The sequence below is a fragment of the Rhododendron vialii genome, chromosome 2a (genome assembly GCF_030253575.1).
Source record: "Rhododendron vialii isolate Sample 1 chromosome 2a, ASM3025357v1".
Lineage (NCBI taxonomy): Eukaryota > Viridiplantae > Streptophyta > Magnoliopsida > Ericales > Ericaceae > Rhododendron > Rhododendron vialii.
In genome coordinates this window covers 1523720-1541495 of record NC_080558.1, presented here as the reverse complement: position 1 = coordinate 1541495, position 17776 = coordinate 1523720, and the positions used below count along the sequence as shown (strand labels likewise).

The window sequence follows — 17776 nt, the reverse complement described above, 5'->3', positions numbered from 1 at the left end:
AGTTACATACTGCAAGCAATGCAATTGGGAGGCAACGGTGTCGTTCTTTTCCAACACCCCACCTTCGCCGAACGCGTTTGGGTTGACATTGCACACAGACAAATCTCGTCCATCACAGAGACGGCTAAAAAGAAGATAATCAGACTCAACAACTACACGCAAGATTTTCCCAATAAAATTTGACAAGAATTTGCTATTTTCCCTTTCGCCCATTACCCATGATTCGGTTTTCGCCTCTTTCACTCACTCTCTTGGCCTTGATATCGTCAGTTCTCTATGAACCTTCGTGCTCCTCGATCATCAATCCATCCAAAGCCAAGCAAGTTTCATCCCAACCAAGGTATTATTTTCCGAGAAAATGCAGGAAAATTAAATAAAAGAGACTCCAATTTGAATCTCATTTTTGCTTACTGGGTTTCAATTGATCGGTGAATTGCAGGGCTTTTGTGTACGAGGGTTTTCTCACGGACGAGGAGTGCAATCACTTGATTTCTCTTGTGGGTTTTGTTGTTTGGTTTTTTGTTTTTTCTTGATTTGGGTTAATTGAGAAATCACTTGATTTATAGCTTCTTTGGATGAGGGATTTTGATAAGCAAAGAAAAGAATGGATTAGAGTTTCTTGCCAATTACTCATTCGGATTGAGTAATTTGGTGAGAAATGGAGAGAAACGTCTAAAGATGATTATTATAATTTTTTGATCGGCTCCCCCTTTCTTATCACACATTTTCTCACAATCCAAAGGGGCTGTTAGGACTATTGAGTCGATTAATTTGGTTGTTGGAATGTATTCAGGCGAAATCGGAGCTGAAAAGATCAGCTGTTGCCGACAATGAATCTGGAAAGAGCAAGCTCAGTGAGGTTCGAACTAGCTCCGGGATGTTTATCGCTAAGGGGAAGGTTTGTGCTTCTTCCACTATGTTCTAATTTTCGATTGCGACTATTGCAATATACACAAGTATGCAATTTAATATGTTTGTGATTGATCTTATGCTGATCAATATCGTGGTATGACTGGTGTCATTTCGAGCTTGTTTGAAGTTTTCACTTGGCAATCTTACCCTGTCCTGAGATATGAACTTAAAATGAGGAGCATTGGTTCATATTACCATATCACTTTTGTGCGTATGCATTGCGGATTTATGAAGGGATTTATCGCATGAAAGGAAATCGTAGAACAAAAAGAATGAAGACAATCCAAAATCCAGACACAGCCTTAGAGAATTAAGCACACTTAGCAGAGAAGATTTGGTGTGTGAAGTTTATTGCAGCTCATTACATCTGCAAAGAAGAATGCCTAATGTAATTCGAAGCACGACGGGACATGGTTATGATTTTCAGGGATGCTGTTTCTGAAGCTTCAAAATTGCAAGATGTTCAAAGGTGGTGTGTGTGTAAAAAAACTATCATTTTGGAAAACACTTTTTGATTAGCGAGCCAAATGGCAAATAAATGCACTCATGCTGCCATTGGGCTAAAGGCATGTTTGCTTCACAGTACGGCCACTTGCTTGTAATTGCGTAACTATGTAATCAATAACTAGTTGTTTCAACTTCATGTCTTTATTTCCCCAAGATCTCTTCACCACTTTTGACATGTTATTTATATTGTAGGATCCTATCGTCGCTGGTATAGAGGACAAGCTCGCAATGTGGACCTTCCTACCAAAAGGTAAATCATGCTCTGATTTCTGAGAATTCTTGCTTCAAAGCAGAATTTTCTTCTTGAGCCATAACTCAGAGGGACAGCTTCATTTCATTGGGCCGTCATCATAGATCAAGGATGTCAATTGATATCTATACCTCCCAATTAGTATATCTTCTGTTAGGATGGAAAACAAACTCTCAAATTAGGTAACCAGTTAATTTGCCATTAGCTCCTATGTCTCAATTGAGTCATCGGTGCAGGAGCCCTTAACGTGTTGCTTACCCAGTTTCTGGTGCTACCTTTGGTCCTTATCTCATGAAATTATTTCCTTCTGTAAAACCCAGCTATATCTAAGTATTCCACTGCTGAAAGTTTATGAGCACAGCCTTTTCATCAAGGTCACAATTTAATTTTGAAACGCTTAAAAGGCTGTGGAAGTATGTAATTGGTAAACCTGAAGAATCGACAATGTTTTTGCTTTTACAGAAAATGGGGAAGACATACAAGTTTTGCATTATGAGCATGGCCAAAAATATGATCCACACTACGATTATTTCGTTGACAACGTTAATATTGCCCGGGGTGGACATCGCATAGCAACTGTACTCATGTACCTCAGTGATGTGGCAAAAGGTGGTGAAACAGTGTTCCCATCAGCAGAGGTTAGTTATTCTTTTCAAGTTTAGTTGAAAACAACTCATTATTCCGTATAAAGAGCTCCAACAAACTCTTCTTTTCTTTTTTCGAACCGTTTTAGATGAGCATCTAGAGCATGCAATTCACGTACATCAAACAAACCCCTATGGCCTATACTAACGTCTCAAATAGTGTGTACAACTTAAAAGACAAATTGTCAGTAGTGTTAACACAACTCTTGAGCCTTTTCATGGAAGGTTTTCGAGAGGCATTTGGGCTTGCTGGTTGTAGGGTAGGTGGCGCGTTTTGTAATAAGACAACAAGGGTCAGATTCATCCTGTGTGGTTTCTGCTCAAGTTTCGGTTTTTTTGTGTGATTCTTGAATAGAGATGCTTCATTTTGATTTAAGGTTTAGTCTTTAGACTTAAGGCCTGCTGCCAGTCTTTGTAACCTTGTGCATGTGGGTGGTGCGCCATCTCAAGTGTTCGTGGAAGCACAAAGAGAGTGTGCCAACATTTCCAGAGGACAAGAAACAAGCATTGCAAGGTTTAGCCGACCTCAATTGATTGGGACGCTGCCCGCCCTGAACAAATAGGAGGCGTGGACCACAGGTCGCACATAAGCTGCTGGGTCGCACGACAGAAGACTTAAGGCTCGGTTTGGTTTGGTTTGGTTTAAGAAACAAGCATTGCACTGTCACGTTATATGAGTATATTTTTGGCACAATGAAGCTACTGTGATGGAAACCTCAGGAGACTTTATTTTTTCCTAAAAACCAATAAGGGGATTTAGAGGGGAGCGGGGGCCCTATAGTGTGAGTAGTCGCAACCGTCTATGTCAACAATCAACGGTCCTAATTTAAAAGAAACTCTTATAGGGAAGAGAAAACTCTTCCAAGGAGAGTTATTTTAAATCCGGACCATCGAAAATACTTTTGGATGGCTGCGATTACTCACTACAGGGCCCCCGGATCGGGATTTAGAGAGTCCTGTTTTGAGCTGATTTTGTTTTCTTTGTTCAGTTACGAATTTCTTTTCACTTCCGTAAGTAATATCTTGTGAGGTTTTGTAGTACAATGCATATTTCTGGCCCTTTAACACATGCAAGGACCATATCAAAAATAAAATGAAAAACGCAAGGAAGTATTATTGGGACCTGGCTATCTCCTAATGGTTCATGATTTTATCAAATTTTGATTGAGAAATCAAAAACTGTTAACAGATACACCATTCACGTCACAAATCCTCTCCATCAGATGATGATTTATCCGAATGTGCAAAGAAGGGTATCGCAGGTGAGTAACGTCAACTCATCATAATTCTTTTTATGAGTTCCGCTGCTGTGTTTTCAACAACTTGACAGACTTTTTGTTTTTTTCTCTTCTGTATTGAAACACCCAGTAAAACCGCGAAAAGGCGACGCACTCCTTTTCTTCAGTCTCCACCCAAGCGCCATTCCAGACCCTAGTAGTCTTCACGGAGGATGCCCAGTGATAGAAGGTGAGAAGTGGTCGGCGACAAAGTGGATCCACGTGGATTCCTTCGACAAGATTGTGGGTTCTGCCGGTGGAAATTGCACAGATACCCATGACAATTGTGAGAGATGGGCTGCTTTAGGAGAATGCACCAATAATCCAGAGTACATGGTGGGAACTCCTGAGCTTCCTGGGAACTGTAGGAGAAGCTGTAAGATTTGTTAGCTCATTAATCCCACTAAACAAGTATATGTTTGTTTGTTTTTCACTGTATTATTCCTATACTGTTTTTTATTTCCCTCTTCATTTTCGCTCGAAATTTTGTTCGTCTCCTTTGTAATCGACCAACTGTTGCTGCAACGATCGGTTTTTTGCTTTGTTTCGTTAAGTGTGTTAAAAACTCCATCAAGCCGTCTTCGTCTTCAGAAACAAATTTGTGCCTCCACCACAAGTACAAATTGGACTCTACTTGGTCCCCATTTGTACCTCCACCGCAAGTACAAATCGGACTCTACTTGGTCGGGGATGATCGCCCAACGTGCATGTAATATGTACCATCGCGACCAATAGCGTCAAGCTACAACTATAGAACAAATCTAAGACCAAATTTGAGTCCAGCTTAAGGAACGTAATTTCCTTGGCAGGTGATCCAGGCTGTTTCCCTCACTATGATGAAGCTTATCCCCCACATGAACCATTAATGTGAAGCTAGAAAACCCAAACATTGCAAGACCAAACTATGAAAAATTCCTACTTCCAAACGAGACGGGTTTTCAATCGTCGGAACAAAATCTAAACCAAACCAGATCTTCATCTTCCAAGTCAATAACAGGCTTAACAGCTACACATTATGTTCAGCTATTCTCATACTCCTATAATCATTCACGACAATTTATGGATTTGACTTCTGATTATTTGACATCTCCATAATTCACAAATAGATTTCAAGACGCCGAAATCCAAATTGCAATCTGATCTACATATGCAAAATCCAAACTTTAATACGGTACAAGTTCTTCATTATTCAAAGTAAAATGAAAAACCAAATCTTCTGATTGAACAGAGGCTATATCTGTCAAAATTCACTTACAGTGATAAATTAAGGAAATTAAAATTACAATTAGCAGCATTTTCTTCACAAAACCTGACTAAAAGATACTACCATCCCACCGATTTCTGAGCTTCGTGTACGATCTGCGAAATACCTGTGAATCAAAGCATAGAAACTTAGATTCAACCCAAACTGTATATCTGGAGTATGAACGTACATCTATTATCTATTACTTGTGCTAAAGGGACACCCTTCATGGTGTGAATGTCAGTTTTGAGACGGACTCACAATTTTTAATCCCAAACTACCCTTTAACTATCTAAGTAAAAACTCTTGGTCTTCAGGAGGTCGCACGTTTGAATCTCACATAAGCCAAATATTCCAAACCGACTCTGGACTTAATTGAAGTGCACGCAAGCTGACCTAACTATCTACATTGTGCCAAGATGGAAGAAAAAAACTGCCATCCCAAATTTCGTCACAGATTAATCAAGGGAATTGATTTTGCCGCTTTCCTTTTTGTTAATAACACTCTTCTCTTACAAAATAAATTATCTAATAAAAACACAAACGGGAGTGACATTAACAAGAAGGGAGTGGCAAAATCACTCCCCTTAATCAAAATTCAAGATTTTCCTCTATCCATCTTTTGATTAACACGATTCGCACACACGATGTGTGCCCGGACGTCGAATTGTATGTATAGGCGTATTTACGCACTTTTTTTTTTTTTTTGAACGGGCAAAAGAAAATTTATTAATCCTTAAAAAGGATACAAAGATAGGACTGATGACATCAAATCCTAAGCTATGCATCAAAACCCAGATTCAAATCGAATTGTACATCTATGCATACATAAATACATGTATCAGTACATATATATTCAGGAGAGAGAGAGAGAGAGAGAGAGAGAGAGAGAGACCTCCGGTGAAGGTTTGTTTGTTGTCGCGAATATCTTGGACGGTGGAGGAAATTTTCCAGTAGAGAGGACGGAAGAGGTAGAAGAAACCTATTACGAGGAGAAGGACCAGAAATATGCGAAACGTCAGCTTTGCTCTTGCCGACGCCATTGTTTCCCCACTCTTCGCTTCTGGCAAGAGAGAGAGAGAGAGATATCTGGTGGGAAACTGGTATCGAGTACAAGTGGACAACTTAATGGAGCCGTCCGATGTTTGTTGATCCACTTGCAAGTCAACTGTTATTTTTTTTCAATGGTGAGGAATGTTCGAATCAATTTACGGTTACTTCAGCTATTTTTCGATCCGATCCAAAGTAGGTCATCCAAAGTAGGCCATTCACACCAAAACCAAAACTAGGGGGTTGCCAAATTCCGAACATAGATATCTGAGTTTACGGCTCTTCCATGTTGTCATTTAAGGTATCTCTTGGAGCTGCTTGCATCTTTGTTGATGTCTAAGCATCTCGATTAAAATCTTCTTAAGTCATCTCATGTTAAAATTGGACTCATCATATTTCTATTTGACGATTTGAGCAGTTTATTTCGTAGGCCTCAATGTGCTTATAACCAGTGTAAAATTCAAGTTGATCCAATATTGATACCCGTATCAACTAAACCATATTTGTTGCAAGTAATGTGCGATCATGACCGTTCATTTCTCTTTCGGAAAAAATAATTAGGTCGAAGACTAAACTGGGAAAAAAATCATTCTAATTTTTGGCATGAGGACATTGGGACCTTCAAAATGAATAACTCATAGGATCGCAGTGGGTCTTATTTTTTCGTCACCTGAGATATCGGAATATGAGAGGATTTTTTTTTCCTGTGTCAGTATGATTGCTTGTTATCACGTTTCACTTTTACTTGGAAAAACAATTAATAACACCAGAAAGTTAGGCTTTTAATTTTTTTCTTGAATTTTTTAAATTTAGTGGATTTGGTCGTTCTGTTCCCAATTTGGGTTTTATATTATATTAAGGGGTTCCTCTTATATTATACAGTATATATGTCCACTTCTTATAAGGGCGCCCTTAAAGTAAGGGGTTCCTCTTTTCTCCCATTTTCCAACCAAATTTCGATGATTCGAGCTGCTCAATGTGTTCAGAACGTGATTTTCGGGGTACCAATGAGAAATCAGCAAAAAAAAAAGATCGAAAAGAGCTTGATTTGAGAGTTTTTATTTGAACCATTCGATAAAATACAAACAAAAACTGCTCGGATCAAGCCTTTTATGGTCCTTTTTTTCTGATTTTAATGGGTATCCTTAAAATCACGTTCTGAACACATTGAGCGACTTAGATCATTGCAAATTGGGCAGGAAAGGGGCATCCTTACCGTAATACAGTAAGGGCGCCCTTATAAGAAGATTTGTGTGTATATCTATATATATTACTTTAGATGACAAAGCGAAACATAAAAGTAATAAATCAAAAACTTACAAGAAATACAAAAAAAAAAAAAAAAAAATTTATGCATCCCAAACATATGAAAAAATGGGGAAAAAAGACTTGCGAACTTTCTTTTTTTTTTGCCTCAAATTGTTTTCCTCTAATTTGTCAAATCCACTAGTTGTTGATTAAAATCTGTTCCCAGCAAAACAACTTCACGTTGTGTTTTTCGAAAAAAGCCATCTTATATTTGTTTGTTGATTAAAATCTGTTCCGCTACCTAACGGAACAAGGCCTCAAGCTTAGTTCATTGTTTTTTGGTACACCAGAAAATGAAATTAGCTTAGTTCGATCATTCATTTTATTGAGGGTTCGGCTAAATTCAACTACATAAATACTCAACCGCGATGTTCTTGTCCGTCCTTTAAAAAGAAAGAGGAAAAAAAGAAGCCATACGGCCATATCAATCAAACATAATACTAATATCTCACAGGCTAGAAGATTTTATCGCAAAATCAAAAACATCGAACAAAGAAAATTAATAATATCATTTCGTAACATCAATTATGACAAATACATCAACAAAAAGGGCTACAAGTATTCTACTTCTGTGGCGGCAGAACAAAACACCAGAAATTACTATCAGATATAGCAATACCGATGTCACCTACTTCTGGGCTGTAGGAAAAAAGCATCACAAACTGTACATGCCTGTATATGGGTGTCTCAAAATACATGTGCAAGTTCATAATGTTTGGTATGGCACCGTGATTGTTTCAATAGAAATGTCGTCTCCGCCTTCTACTCGGTGGCTTCAAGGGAACTCTCCCTGAAAACTCCCATTCTGCAATGACACCATCCCATGAAGAGCTGACGAGAGTCGGGTAGAATGGGTGCCAACTACAATCTCTAACAGGATCGTCATGGTACTCAAGTCTAGCCACTTGAGCTCCGGTCACCTATGGGAAGCGAAGGAGCCGTTAGGTATATGCTACAAGAAAGTACCAACAAATATTACCAGAAGCTCATTGAAAAATAAACAAACGTACCACATCATAGATATAAACAGAAGAATCACTAGATCCCGTGTAGATGTACTTTTGACCAGTGCTGCACAGAGAGAGAGAGAGAGAGAGAGAGAGAGAGAGGGTTAACTCACGCCATAGGCAAGGATTAAGAATTTAGAGTAAAAACTCATCAACAGATGAATCATTGGATTAACTTTAAAAAATTGGTAAAATCTTCGAGAAGGATACTGATACTGGCATAACTATTTTATGGTACAGAGCCACCACACCATTTTGGTTCTCATCCTTTGATAAAGTGAAATCCAAGTTCCATCTACTTCACCAGACCGATGAAGTGTGTCCCAAGTAGGTGGAAATTATGGTCTCACTTTGTCTAACATGGCCGACTATAAGAGCCTGGAACCAAAAAAATGAGACCATTGTAATTTCCGCCAACATTGGCCAAACACAATAGTTTGAGGTCTCCATCCTATTGACTTGAAGGACCAGACGTGAGTTAAGCAATCAGGCAAGAGGCAACAACAATTGATTTTGAAAGCCAAATTAGGTCCAAGAATGAAATGATTTGAATGAAACAAATTTAAATCGTCACTACTAGAAGACAGAAACGGGATTTTACCTATATGCTGGGGAGAAGTAACAGCGTATGAGTGTACGCAAGACTGAATGACCTTCATATGTAGCCAATGATTGATCATTAGGATGCTTCCTATTTCTAGCACGGGGTGGGTAGTCCATCCACCTATAATCCCACTCATTCCTCAGCCTCGGATTCGGACTGCATCAGGGAAACTCAATTTAGCACATCACCAGATGAACTACAATAAAACCTAAAGCCCAGGCACTAAAGTAAGTAACAAATTAAGCAGGACATGTAAAGCATATCATTCACATTATTTCCTAGCTCAATGCCCAGGCACTAAAGTAACAAATTGAGCTCAACAACAAAAGACAAGCATGCCTACAATGTTAAAACATTTATAGTAGGATAAACCAGCAGGATGTGAGTATGCCATTTAACTTGAATCCCACCCCCAAGATCAAGTAATAGGAATTTGAAACGTTATACCATACAGAAAAATCAATTTTGTTGGATAAAGATTCATAGGAGAATTAAAATTCTGATTTTTGAGTGTTATGAACTTAAAAGCCAGAATGCTATCCTGCGTTGTCCCTTAAGCATAGAATTGAAAGCAGGCAATTGGACAATGGGTTTCTCCAGTTTTTGTCCTTTATTGTCACAAGAGTTCATATTAAACATCAAGAAAATATGAAGGAAAATAGGAAACAAGAAGGCAAAACAAAGACAACCAAATGAGGTGTACCAAGTGACTTTAGAGGACATTTTCCGGATATCCCAAAGTTTGATGGACTGATCTTTCCCATTCGAGATAAAGTAACGGCCATCACCGCGACTGTCAATGAAAGTGATGCCTTCTAGATGTCCCGTTAGGACTCCAGCTGCTTGCCCTGTTGTAACAAAACAGCGTCTGTCCCATACCTGAATGTTAACAAAATAGCATATAATGAGAAAGATCATAAACCAATTTAGAAATAAACACAAAATCTCATCACCAGCTACCCGATAGGCCCGACTTCCCAAATGCCCACATTTATAGATCACCACCGTCTTGCAGAATAGATCCATTTTGAATGGTGGAAATAAAATACATATGAATCTCCACAAATATAGGTAATCCTAACCAAGTTAGAGTTTGGTCATCCCCACCAGGGTACAAGGCTATAAGCAACTATCAACAGGAAACAATTCCGTGGACAAAACTTGGAACAAACCTAAAATGGTCCAGTCCCTCCCCGATTCACACCCCCCATTTTTTAAGAAAAAGAATATTGCTTCATATTTCATAACAATTGAATGTCATCATGTGCTGTACGATACAACCTGATTACCAAAGAATGAATTGGAACAATTTTGACCATGTCATTTACTATTCTCAAAACGATTGAACTACGTCATGTGCTAATGTGCTATAGGATACAACCTGATTACAAAAGAATGAATTAGAACAATTTTCACCAGATCATATTTCCTATAAATCATCTGCATTGAAATGTGTATGATATATCCTGTGCATCTAAAACACTGAATAATAGGTACTCTCAACATACAAGTATATGACGACTATGGTCTCAATTTCTGTGCAGTGACAAACAAACTCCAGTCTGGGCCGTGGTGGACTTTCAAGGAACGTGCTGATAATGCAAGTTGCGGGTATAGGCTGATTGAGCAACTTAGAGATTTGGAATACCAATAGGAGACAGAGGAATGGAAGCGCGATGACTTCACATCTACAATACCAAGATTCTCCTAAAAGGACTAGCCTACAATTTACCTTACACAGGTTATCGTCACTCCCCGAATATATGACATTGCCACTTTCATCAGCAAAACATACAGAGTTGACATCAGACTGCAACAAAATAGTACATCAAGCATTAGTATCTTTGGATATATACATAGCTCATGAGCTAAAGCCACCACAAGAGGCAAAAGCTAGCATGAAAGAAACAATAACTAACACACACATGATACAGCACTCCAATCAATTAGAGAAATATATATCAACAGGTGGCTCTGTTTCCAATTTAGTTGGAAATAAAGAAATAAGCATCACTTATAAAAGAACCAGAGATTACAAGAGATGTACACAGGGGAAGACAAGAAACCAAGAGAGAAGAATGAGGTAGATAGAAGAAGCAAAAAATTTCAGCAACAAACTTAAACTATCTATTTGCTGACACTTGAAAATGAATTTAAAGGAGGACTGATTATAACAAAGCACATTTGCATCAACTTATCAAGAAGAATAAGAATCCTGACATGTGAACAAGTAAGACCGGTTCAACCTCCCGACACAACGGCACAACGCCCTAAGCTTACATTGATAGACAAGTCATTGATGGAATCGTGAATCATGATTTGCTATAGTAAAACCTAGCACGAAAAATCCGTGTTGATATTCACATCAATCCTAGGAGCAAAAACACCCAGAAAGAAATCTCAACTCAACAAAACATTGAGCCTCAGCTAATGGACTCTTTTGACAAAACAGGAAATAAAACTCACAAGTTTTCATGATGACTAGTCAAAAGAAGTTGGATATGATCCACAAGCTAACCCAATAATCAAATGAGACAACTGAACAAGCTCATCAACCAGCCTAATTTTAAAAATCTTCGGCATATTCTTGATATAAGCTTGGACAGCAAGGACTAACTAGAAATGTCTCACCAAAAAGTTCAACTATACTACCTTGTGTGCTGGAATATGGAGAGCAAGCTTATTTGCTGCAAGATCATAGACATATATGGAATCATCACTACTAGCAGCTACAAGCTCCCGCCCATCTGTTGAAAATTTTACAGAGAATATCCCAAAAGAGCGTTCACCCTCAATATCATCACCAACTGAAAAATCCAGACCCTCATGAATTTCCTGCATAAAACAACCCCAATGAGAAAAAATGCAGTTTGAATCATTCTAAGGGAAGATTTACAGGATACATATATGCTGAATTAAAGCACTCATAAGCAATCCCTCATGCTGAGCAGAAATATAAGAGTACATCCAACACTCTGAGAGATTAACCTCATAGTGTTAGAAAGGAAATTCCACATAGGTATGTATTGTGCAGTTATGAACTAATTGCTGTATTGTGCAGTTATGAACTAATTGCAAAATTGTCAGCCAAATCTCCACTGGAATTCCTGTAGATATGTTATTCAAAAGCACTTGTAACACGCACCGTAACGTTTGCATGAGATTTTGTCACAGACGAGCTAACATTGACAATATGGACAATAGGCGACATACTGGCATAAACCTGCCATCATTAACTTTAAAAGTCAGAGGCAATAATAGAACATAAACACAAAATGACCAAATCTAGATAATCAAACAACCAAGTATCAGAAACATATATATAAAACTGCAACTAGTGAATACAAATGTTGGAACCTCGCTGAATAATCATCATCATACAAACCAAAATATCAACTCATTTGCATGTGAAGGTAAATTACAGAGTTTTCAATGTCCAGTAAATTTAGAAAATGGCAAGGTGGTATGCACATTATTGCCTAGACATTGCCACAAACTTACCAGATAATGTTGATCTGGTGAAAGAGATGCATCAGTAATTGTCCATCGCAAACTTTTTGCTAAAATATCCTTTTGGACTTCCCATCCACCGTTGACATTATATATCCTAATTTCACTTTCCTGTTTGACAAAAGGATAAAAAAACCACGCAGTTACAAATTTGTTACGTCCAGTCTTTCTAAAAGAATTATAACTTCATCGACAGCCAGTTACAACATCTTCATACCAAATGCATACCTGGAATCCTGCAACAAAAAGAGAACCATCAGCAGAAAACTGTGAAACATATGCACAGCTGTTCATTTGATCAATTCTTCGGGGTCCATTGATGGGCAAATATCGGCTTAGAACATGACAACTATCAGCTGATGAGAATCTACCCCTCCCTGAATAATTACTTTCTCGGCCAGCCAACATCATCACGGGGGAAACAGGTAACAGCGATTTTCCCAGCCCCACCCGGCTCAGAAGCCCATTGGGTTCTGACCTAAGCTTTGTGAGTTGAGCAACTTCATGATCTAGATAACTTGATGGAACATTGTGCCCTCGACTAGTACCCACTCCATCGGGTGCACTCCCACCTTCACAGGTGCTTCTGTCCTTTCGCGGCCTAGTCATTCTCTATGAAAACTGTTTTTCCCGACCTCAGTAACTACACACTTACATACAATATAGATTGGACTCTACAAAACTTAGGATGGATGTGGAGCTCCTTATAACCAGAAATGAGATCCAAGTCTTACCACAGGTAATCCTGCAAACAGCAAGTCAGAGAGAGAGAGAAAGAGATTGAGTGAAGGAAAAAATACAAGCTAAAGCAAATGCCAAAAAGCATTGGCGGAGCGAAGTAGGGGCCCGACGCCTACCAAAAACAAAATAATATCATGTGGAATACATTATTGTACTACAAAAGTTTCACGATATATTTAGAACATATTCACACGAAAATACTTGCCACTGCCAAAAGGGAAGACCATTAATACATACCCATATGCATGCACATCTATGCACAAAACAAGTGAAACAGCCATAAACTACAGAGTGAGTTAAAAATTTTCAAGTTGTGGAATAATGACTATGTGATGAAGACAGTGGCGGAGGGAGAATAGGACGAGTGGGGGCACGAGCCCCCACTCAATTTCTTTTTCTTTTTTTTTTAAATTTAAGATTTTAAAATGTATATTTTGTATTTTCTCTAGTTAATTGTATTTTCTCTAGTCAAATATCATTTCATTCTCAATTTCTTTACCACATATTTGAACATTGTCATTATACTAGCGAAATGAGATGTCTAATGTGAAAAATAACCGTCACTTACTATTTGAAACTCTCTAATGCATAATGTCCAAAATTCAAAAATGTCTAAACCATAGGTTATATGTTTTATACTTTAGCAATTATTAACAATAGGAGCAATAATGCTAAATATTGTGTAGTGAATTGCTCTTAGATTTGATCCGCTGAGACAATTCAAGTAATTCAATTGTTTTTAAATTCTATGTAATTTACTATATTAAAAAATTATGTTAGGTTTTTCAATTCTTAGCACAAATGTTTTAACGTTGCTTAAAACGAAATTTTACGGTTGAAATGTGTTTAAAAGGTGCCCCCACTTACATAGTTTTTTGGCTACGCCACTGGATGAAGATACCAAAAAACAAGGGAAGCGATACATACATACATACTGCGTACACTGTATGCACACCTATCAATGGAAGAGATAGTTAAACATGTGGTTGTATGCCTTTGGTTGGGGTGATACTGAGTTATCAAAAAACTTATTTTCATATGTACAAGATACATAACCCAAGGAGTCTGGCCGTGTGGGCAGGAGACAACAACTAAAGGGCTTACCCCAAAGGCCGAATCTCACAAAAACTCGAGGCCACTGGTGTTTTTCCTGCTTGTGAAAACTTCAAGGCCCGGGATTAGTTGAGGTGTGCTCCAGCTAGACCAGACACCCAGTAATCAACAAACGGTGCACCTCATTTGTCGAATATTGATTTTCCTTAAAAAATCACCTCAATTCACTATCATCACGATAAATGGGGCTTAACTTAGCAAGCATGTGGAGCAACATATTAACAGAAATGAGGGCTAACCACAGCTAAAATCCAGCAAAATGCAATTAGATAAAGGCATGTCTATAGTATAGGATAAGTCCTACCCATATTACAGCAGTCGCAGAAGTTATGACCTAAAAAATCGAGATATCCTATAAACGCCAAGATTCAAAGAAAATCAGCAAAGGAAACCGAATGTGTGAGGTAATTGAATTAAATGATCACCTCAAATACCTGTTGCGAAAGGCTTATGAGTTCCTCGGATTTCGAGAGAATTGCTGTTTGGCATTCGGGAAAATGATTTTTTCCGGGGTGGTAGGCGTGCGGGAAAATGGAGGGCTCCGATTTCCAGATATTTGTGGAATGAGAAAAGTGAACTAGTGTTAAAATGTGGAAATTTGGGGTTGTTGACATGTTGTGGCGTCATCGATGACGTACGGCCAATTAAATTTAAGGAGGAGAAAGGGTTGGCTGATGATTATGGAGAAGTTTTGGGTGCCGGACAGGTACCTGTTTGTACCATATTTCACCGCCTGTCGATCGATCGAAAGGTGGCGTTTATAAGAATGCTTTCTATTTTATTATTTCGTATTAATAATATAACTAGTTTTTATTTGTTTGTATTTTAATAAAGTGCAGGACACTTGGCATGCTCTTATACATTTAGAAGTTAAAAAGACACTTGTCATTGTTCTACACACTTTGAGGTTGAAGAGAAGTTATTTGGACAAGCGGCATGCTCCTACACACTTTGGAGTTTGTGGGAAGTCATTTGGACACTTGGAAGATGATGAAGAGTAGTGAGAAGTTAGGAAGTTATTTCCTACACATTCTATTTTCTATAAATAGTCTCTTTTGGCTTTATTGTAAACTTCTTCAACAAATCAACTTTGTTATTAATTTTTGTCTACCAACCCATTCGGGTTATAACTAGGAGTAGGAGTAGAATTAACTTAATTTTCTTACTTTCGATGAGGATCCGTCCTTTTTTATTGTAAATCTACCTTGGAAAAATAACAAAGTCCATTTGTTATTTTTCTTCCGCTACACCCCACTTCGCTAAACCATCAATCCACTCCGCCCAATCGATAGGTCGATTCCGTTCTTGAAGATTGGCGGGTGACGGTCTTCTTTTACGAGTCAATTCATCACCACCAAAAATAGCAATTGAATCATTCGCCAATTCTTTTCCGGTGAAGTCCTGAAATACGGCAAAAAACCTCAAATCCGTTTGTGGAGACAAGCCGCATTCGCCTTTACTTTTGTTGTTGGTTTTGTTTCCCGAAATCTCCGTCGATTTCGATCGAGGAAAAAATTGATAAACAGTACCATACACAGTGATTATACAGCTGAAATCATCGATGGGTACGTCACGTGGTACCATCAACACCCAAAAAATTGTTGAGACCGATAGAAATGCTCTTATGCCACCACTGCTAAATTAGACAATTTTACTTTTAGCTTTAGTTGTCTTGGCTATTTGTACTATATTTGGTTAAGTTTTGCTAAAGGTTTTTTTTGGGCTTTTCTTTATTTTGTTCTTATTCAATTTATTTTTTGCTTTTGTAAGTTATGCACCTAATTTTTGTAGATTATTAATTTGTCTCGTCAAGATAAATTGAAAAACTAAAAAAGTTAGTACTAATAAAAGCCAAAAAAATTAAATGAGGACAAAACAAGAAAAAATCCAAAAATCTTAGTGGAACTTAGCCTTATTATTAATGGTTCGCCCGTTGTACAGAAATGAAATTTCTAAGATTATATTTCAACTTGTTACAACGAAAAAAAGTCACACCAAAAACAAAAAAAACAAATGCAGGCGGACCAATTTGGTGTCATTTTGGCACATCTTAGTTCCAGACAATTGGATTAAACTCATCTTACATTTAGATGAAAATCATTGGTTTGGATGATGTCGCAAGTTTTGGCAAATGACAATGAAATTTGGCACCAAGAAGTGGCGGAGCTATGTTGGGACCGGGAGCTAGGCCCCCACCGGCCCAACTTCTCGAGTGTTCAAGTTTTAAAATTTTTATTTTGTATATACCTAGTTTTGAATATTATTAATTATTCGTGTATATCTATTTATAATCTCAATAATTTTGGTTTGATTTGATAAAAAATAGGTTATTTTACATTCTCATTTTTCAATTTCTTTCTTAAAAAAAAAAAGCACGTGATAGTTAATGTAGCCTAAATAATTATTTTAATGTACAAATGTAATGAATTGGAAAGCAAAAACATTATGATATAATAAATATATGTTCTAGAAAAAAATATGTCTACTAAGGCGGGTTTCTGGGATTAAAATCTTGATTTCGTCACTGCCAAGAACAAAGGTGAACTTGCTCTAAAAAGCCCCCATAAACTGGGGAAGACTAAAACATTACCCAAACGATTCAACTTCAATTGGTTTATTGACATCATTCATGAAGAAACATGATTCTCTTTCACTGGCAGATCTAATGTTCCAAACGATTCCCAGCTCGATCTGCCCAGCAAATATTTTCTCCAAAAATCGGAAATAAAATGCTTTCCAAGACTCTAATTTCCTTCAATGTCGCATCAAAGCATCATCCTAGCCTTTGAGTTTGTCTCCTCCTCTAAAAAAAAAAACAAAAAACAACAGAACCAAATCCAATGCACTCACTTTGTTACTTTGTCCGTCAGAGCCGAGCTTGAACTAAAGCTTGAGGTGCGGCCGCTTTAGGCTCCAAAAAATTTACGAATTCTAGGGGTCCTTCTTACTTTGGTAATCCTAATTGAAATAGTCCAACAAAAAAGAGCCCCTCTTTACGAAAAGTCAGGGCTAGCCCAGCCCTATTGTCCGTTCCTAATTGTTGATGGATGCAAAGCATAAGCATGGGTATTCACTTAATTTACTATCTTGTCTTTCTTTCAGTACATTTTTTCACACATCCAAGAGCAATATTGTAAATTCATGTGACTAAAAACAAAAAATAAGGAGTGTGGATTGTAAAAAGGGAAGTGTGAAAAATCACTTCTCATTTAGATTCTAGAAACGGAGCATCCAAATTTTTTTTCACTAGTCAAGGTGGTTGGCATAGTAAGTTCATTACCTGCAGTAATGCTTCCACTCGATCACCCTGTGCGTTTAGCCATATGCAACATTATCTAGGTGCAAAAACAAAAATTGTATGCAACAAATGCAGAATCTTACATGGCGACATGTGCATACAAACTGTAGTGTAACTATTCTGGTATACAGTAGTCATGCTAGTAAATCAACAACACAAGAAAAATGTTCCCTTTCAGGGTTATAGCCAAAGTCAGGCTTCATTCTGTGTAAGACTTCAAGCCCCTTATCCACAAGACCCAAATGACTACAAGCCGATAGCACTGAAGTATAAGTAACAGAGTTTGGGTAAATGCCAAATTTATTCATCTCT

The 17776-nt window shown here is 37.9% G+C and overlaps 3 protein-coding genes across 6 annotated transcripts; 1 reads left to right on the top strand and 2 right to left on the bottom strand.

Moving 5' to 3' along the window:
- Positions 1 to 16: 16 nt before the first annotated feature.
- Positions 17 to 4160, top strand: LOC131316083 (probable prolyl 4-hydroxylase 4). Its single transcript, XM_058345357.1, has 7 exons — positions 17 to 340; positions 440 to 497; positions 794 to 898; positions 1612 to 1669; positions 2132 to 2307; positions 3503 to 3575; positions 3682 to 4160. The coding sequence occupies exons 1-7, from the start codon at positions 219 to 221 to the stop codon at positions 3978 to 3980; spliced, it is 891 nt and encodes a 296-aa protein (XP_058201340.1). The 5' UTR covers positions 17 to 218; the 3' UTR covers positions 3981 to 4160.
- A 557-nt stretch (positions 4161 to 4717) lies between these two features.
- On the bottom strand, positions 4718 to 5975 carry LOC131316084 (uncharacterized). Its single transcript, XM_058345358.1, has 2 exons — positions 5729 to 5975; positions 4718 to 4960 (listed from the first exon to the last, which is right to left on the bottom strand). Exons 1-2 carry the CDS (start codon positions 5874 to 5876, stop codon positions 4914 to 4916), a joined length of 195 nt encoding a protein of 64 aa, XP_058201341.1. The 5' UTR covers positions 5877 to 5975; the 3' UTR covers positions 4718 to 4913.
- Positions 5976 to 7593: 1618 nt separating this feature from the next.
- LOC131316340 (LEC14B homolog) lies at positions 7594 to 14755 on the bottom strand. 4 transcript variants are annotated; one of them, XM_058345665.1, is made up of 11 exons: positions 14601 to 14733; positions 14471 to 14518; positions 12541 to 13057; positions 12304 to 12423; positions 11948 to 12025; positions 11455 to 11637; positions 10535 to 10612; positions 9506 to 9681; positions 8800 to 8958; positions 8202 to 8262; positions 7594 to 8111 (listed from the first exon to the last, which is right to left on the bottom strand). In XM_058345665.1, exons 3-11 carry the CDS (start codon positions 12919 to 12921, stop codon positions 7929 to 7931), a joined length of 1419 nt encoding a protein of 472 aa, XP_058201648.1. In that variant the 5' UTR covers positions 12922 to 13057; positions 14471 to 14518; positions 14601 to 14733; the 3' UTR covers positions 7594 to 7928. The 4 variants fall into 4 exon arrangements, with proteins under 4 accessions (XP_058201648.1, XP_058201646.1, XP_058201647.1 ...); XM_058345663.1 differs by lacking the exon at positions 14471 to 14518 and having other exon boundaries at positions 14592 to 14755; XM_058345664.1 differs by lacking the exon at positions 14471 to 14518 and having other exon boundaries at positions 14601 to 14755.
- Positions 14756 to 17776: the final 3021 nt, after the last annotated feature.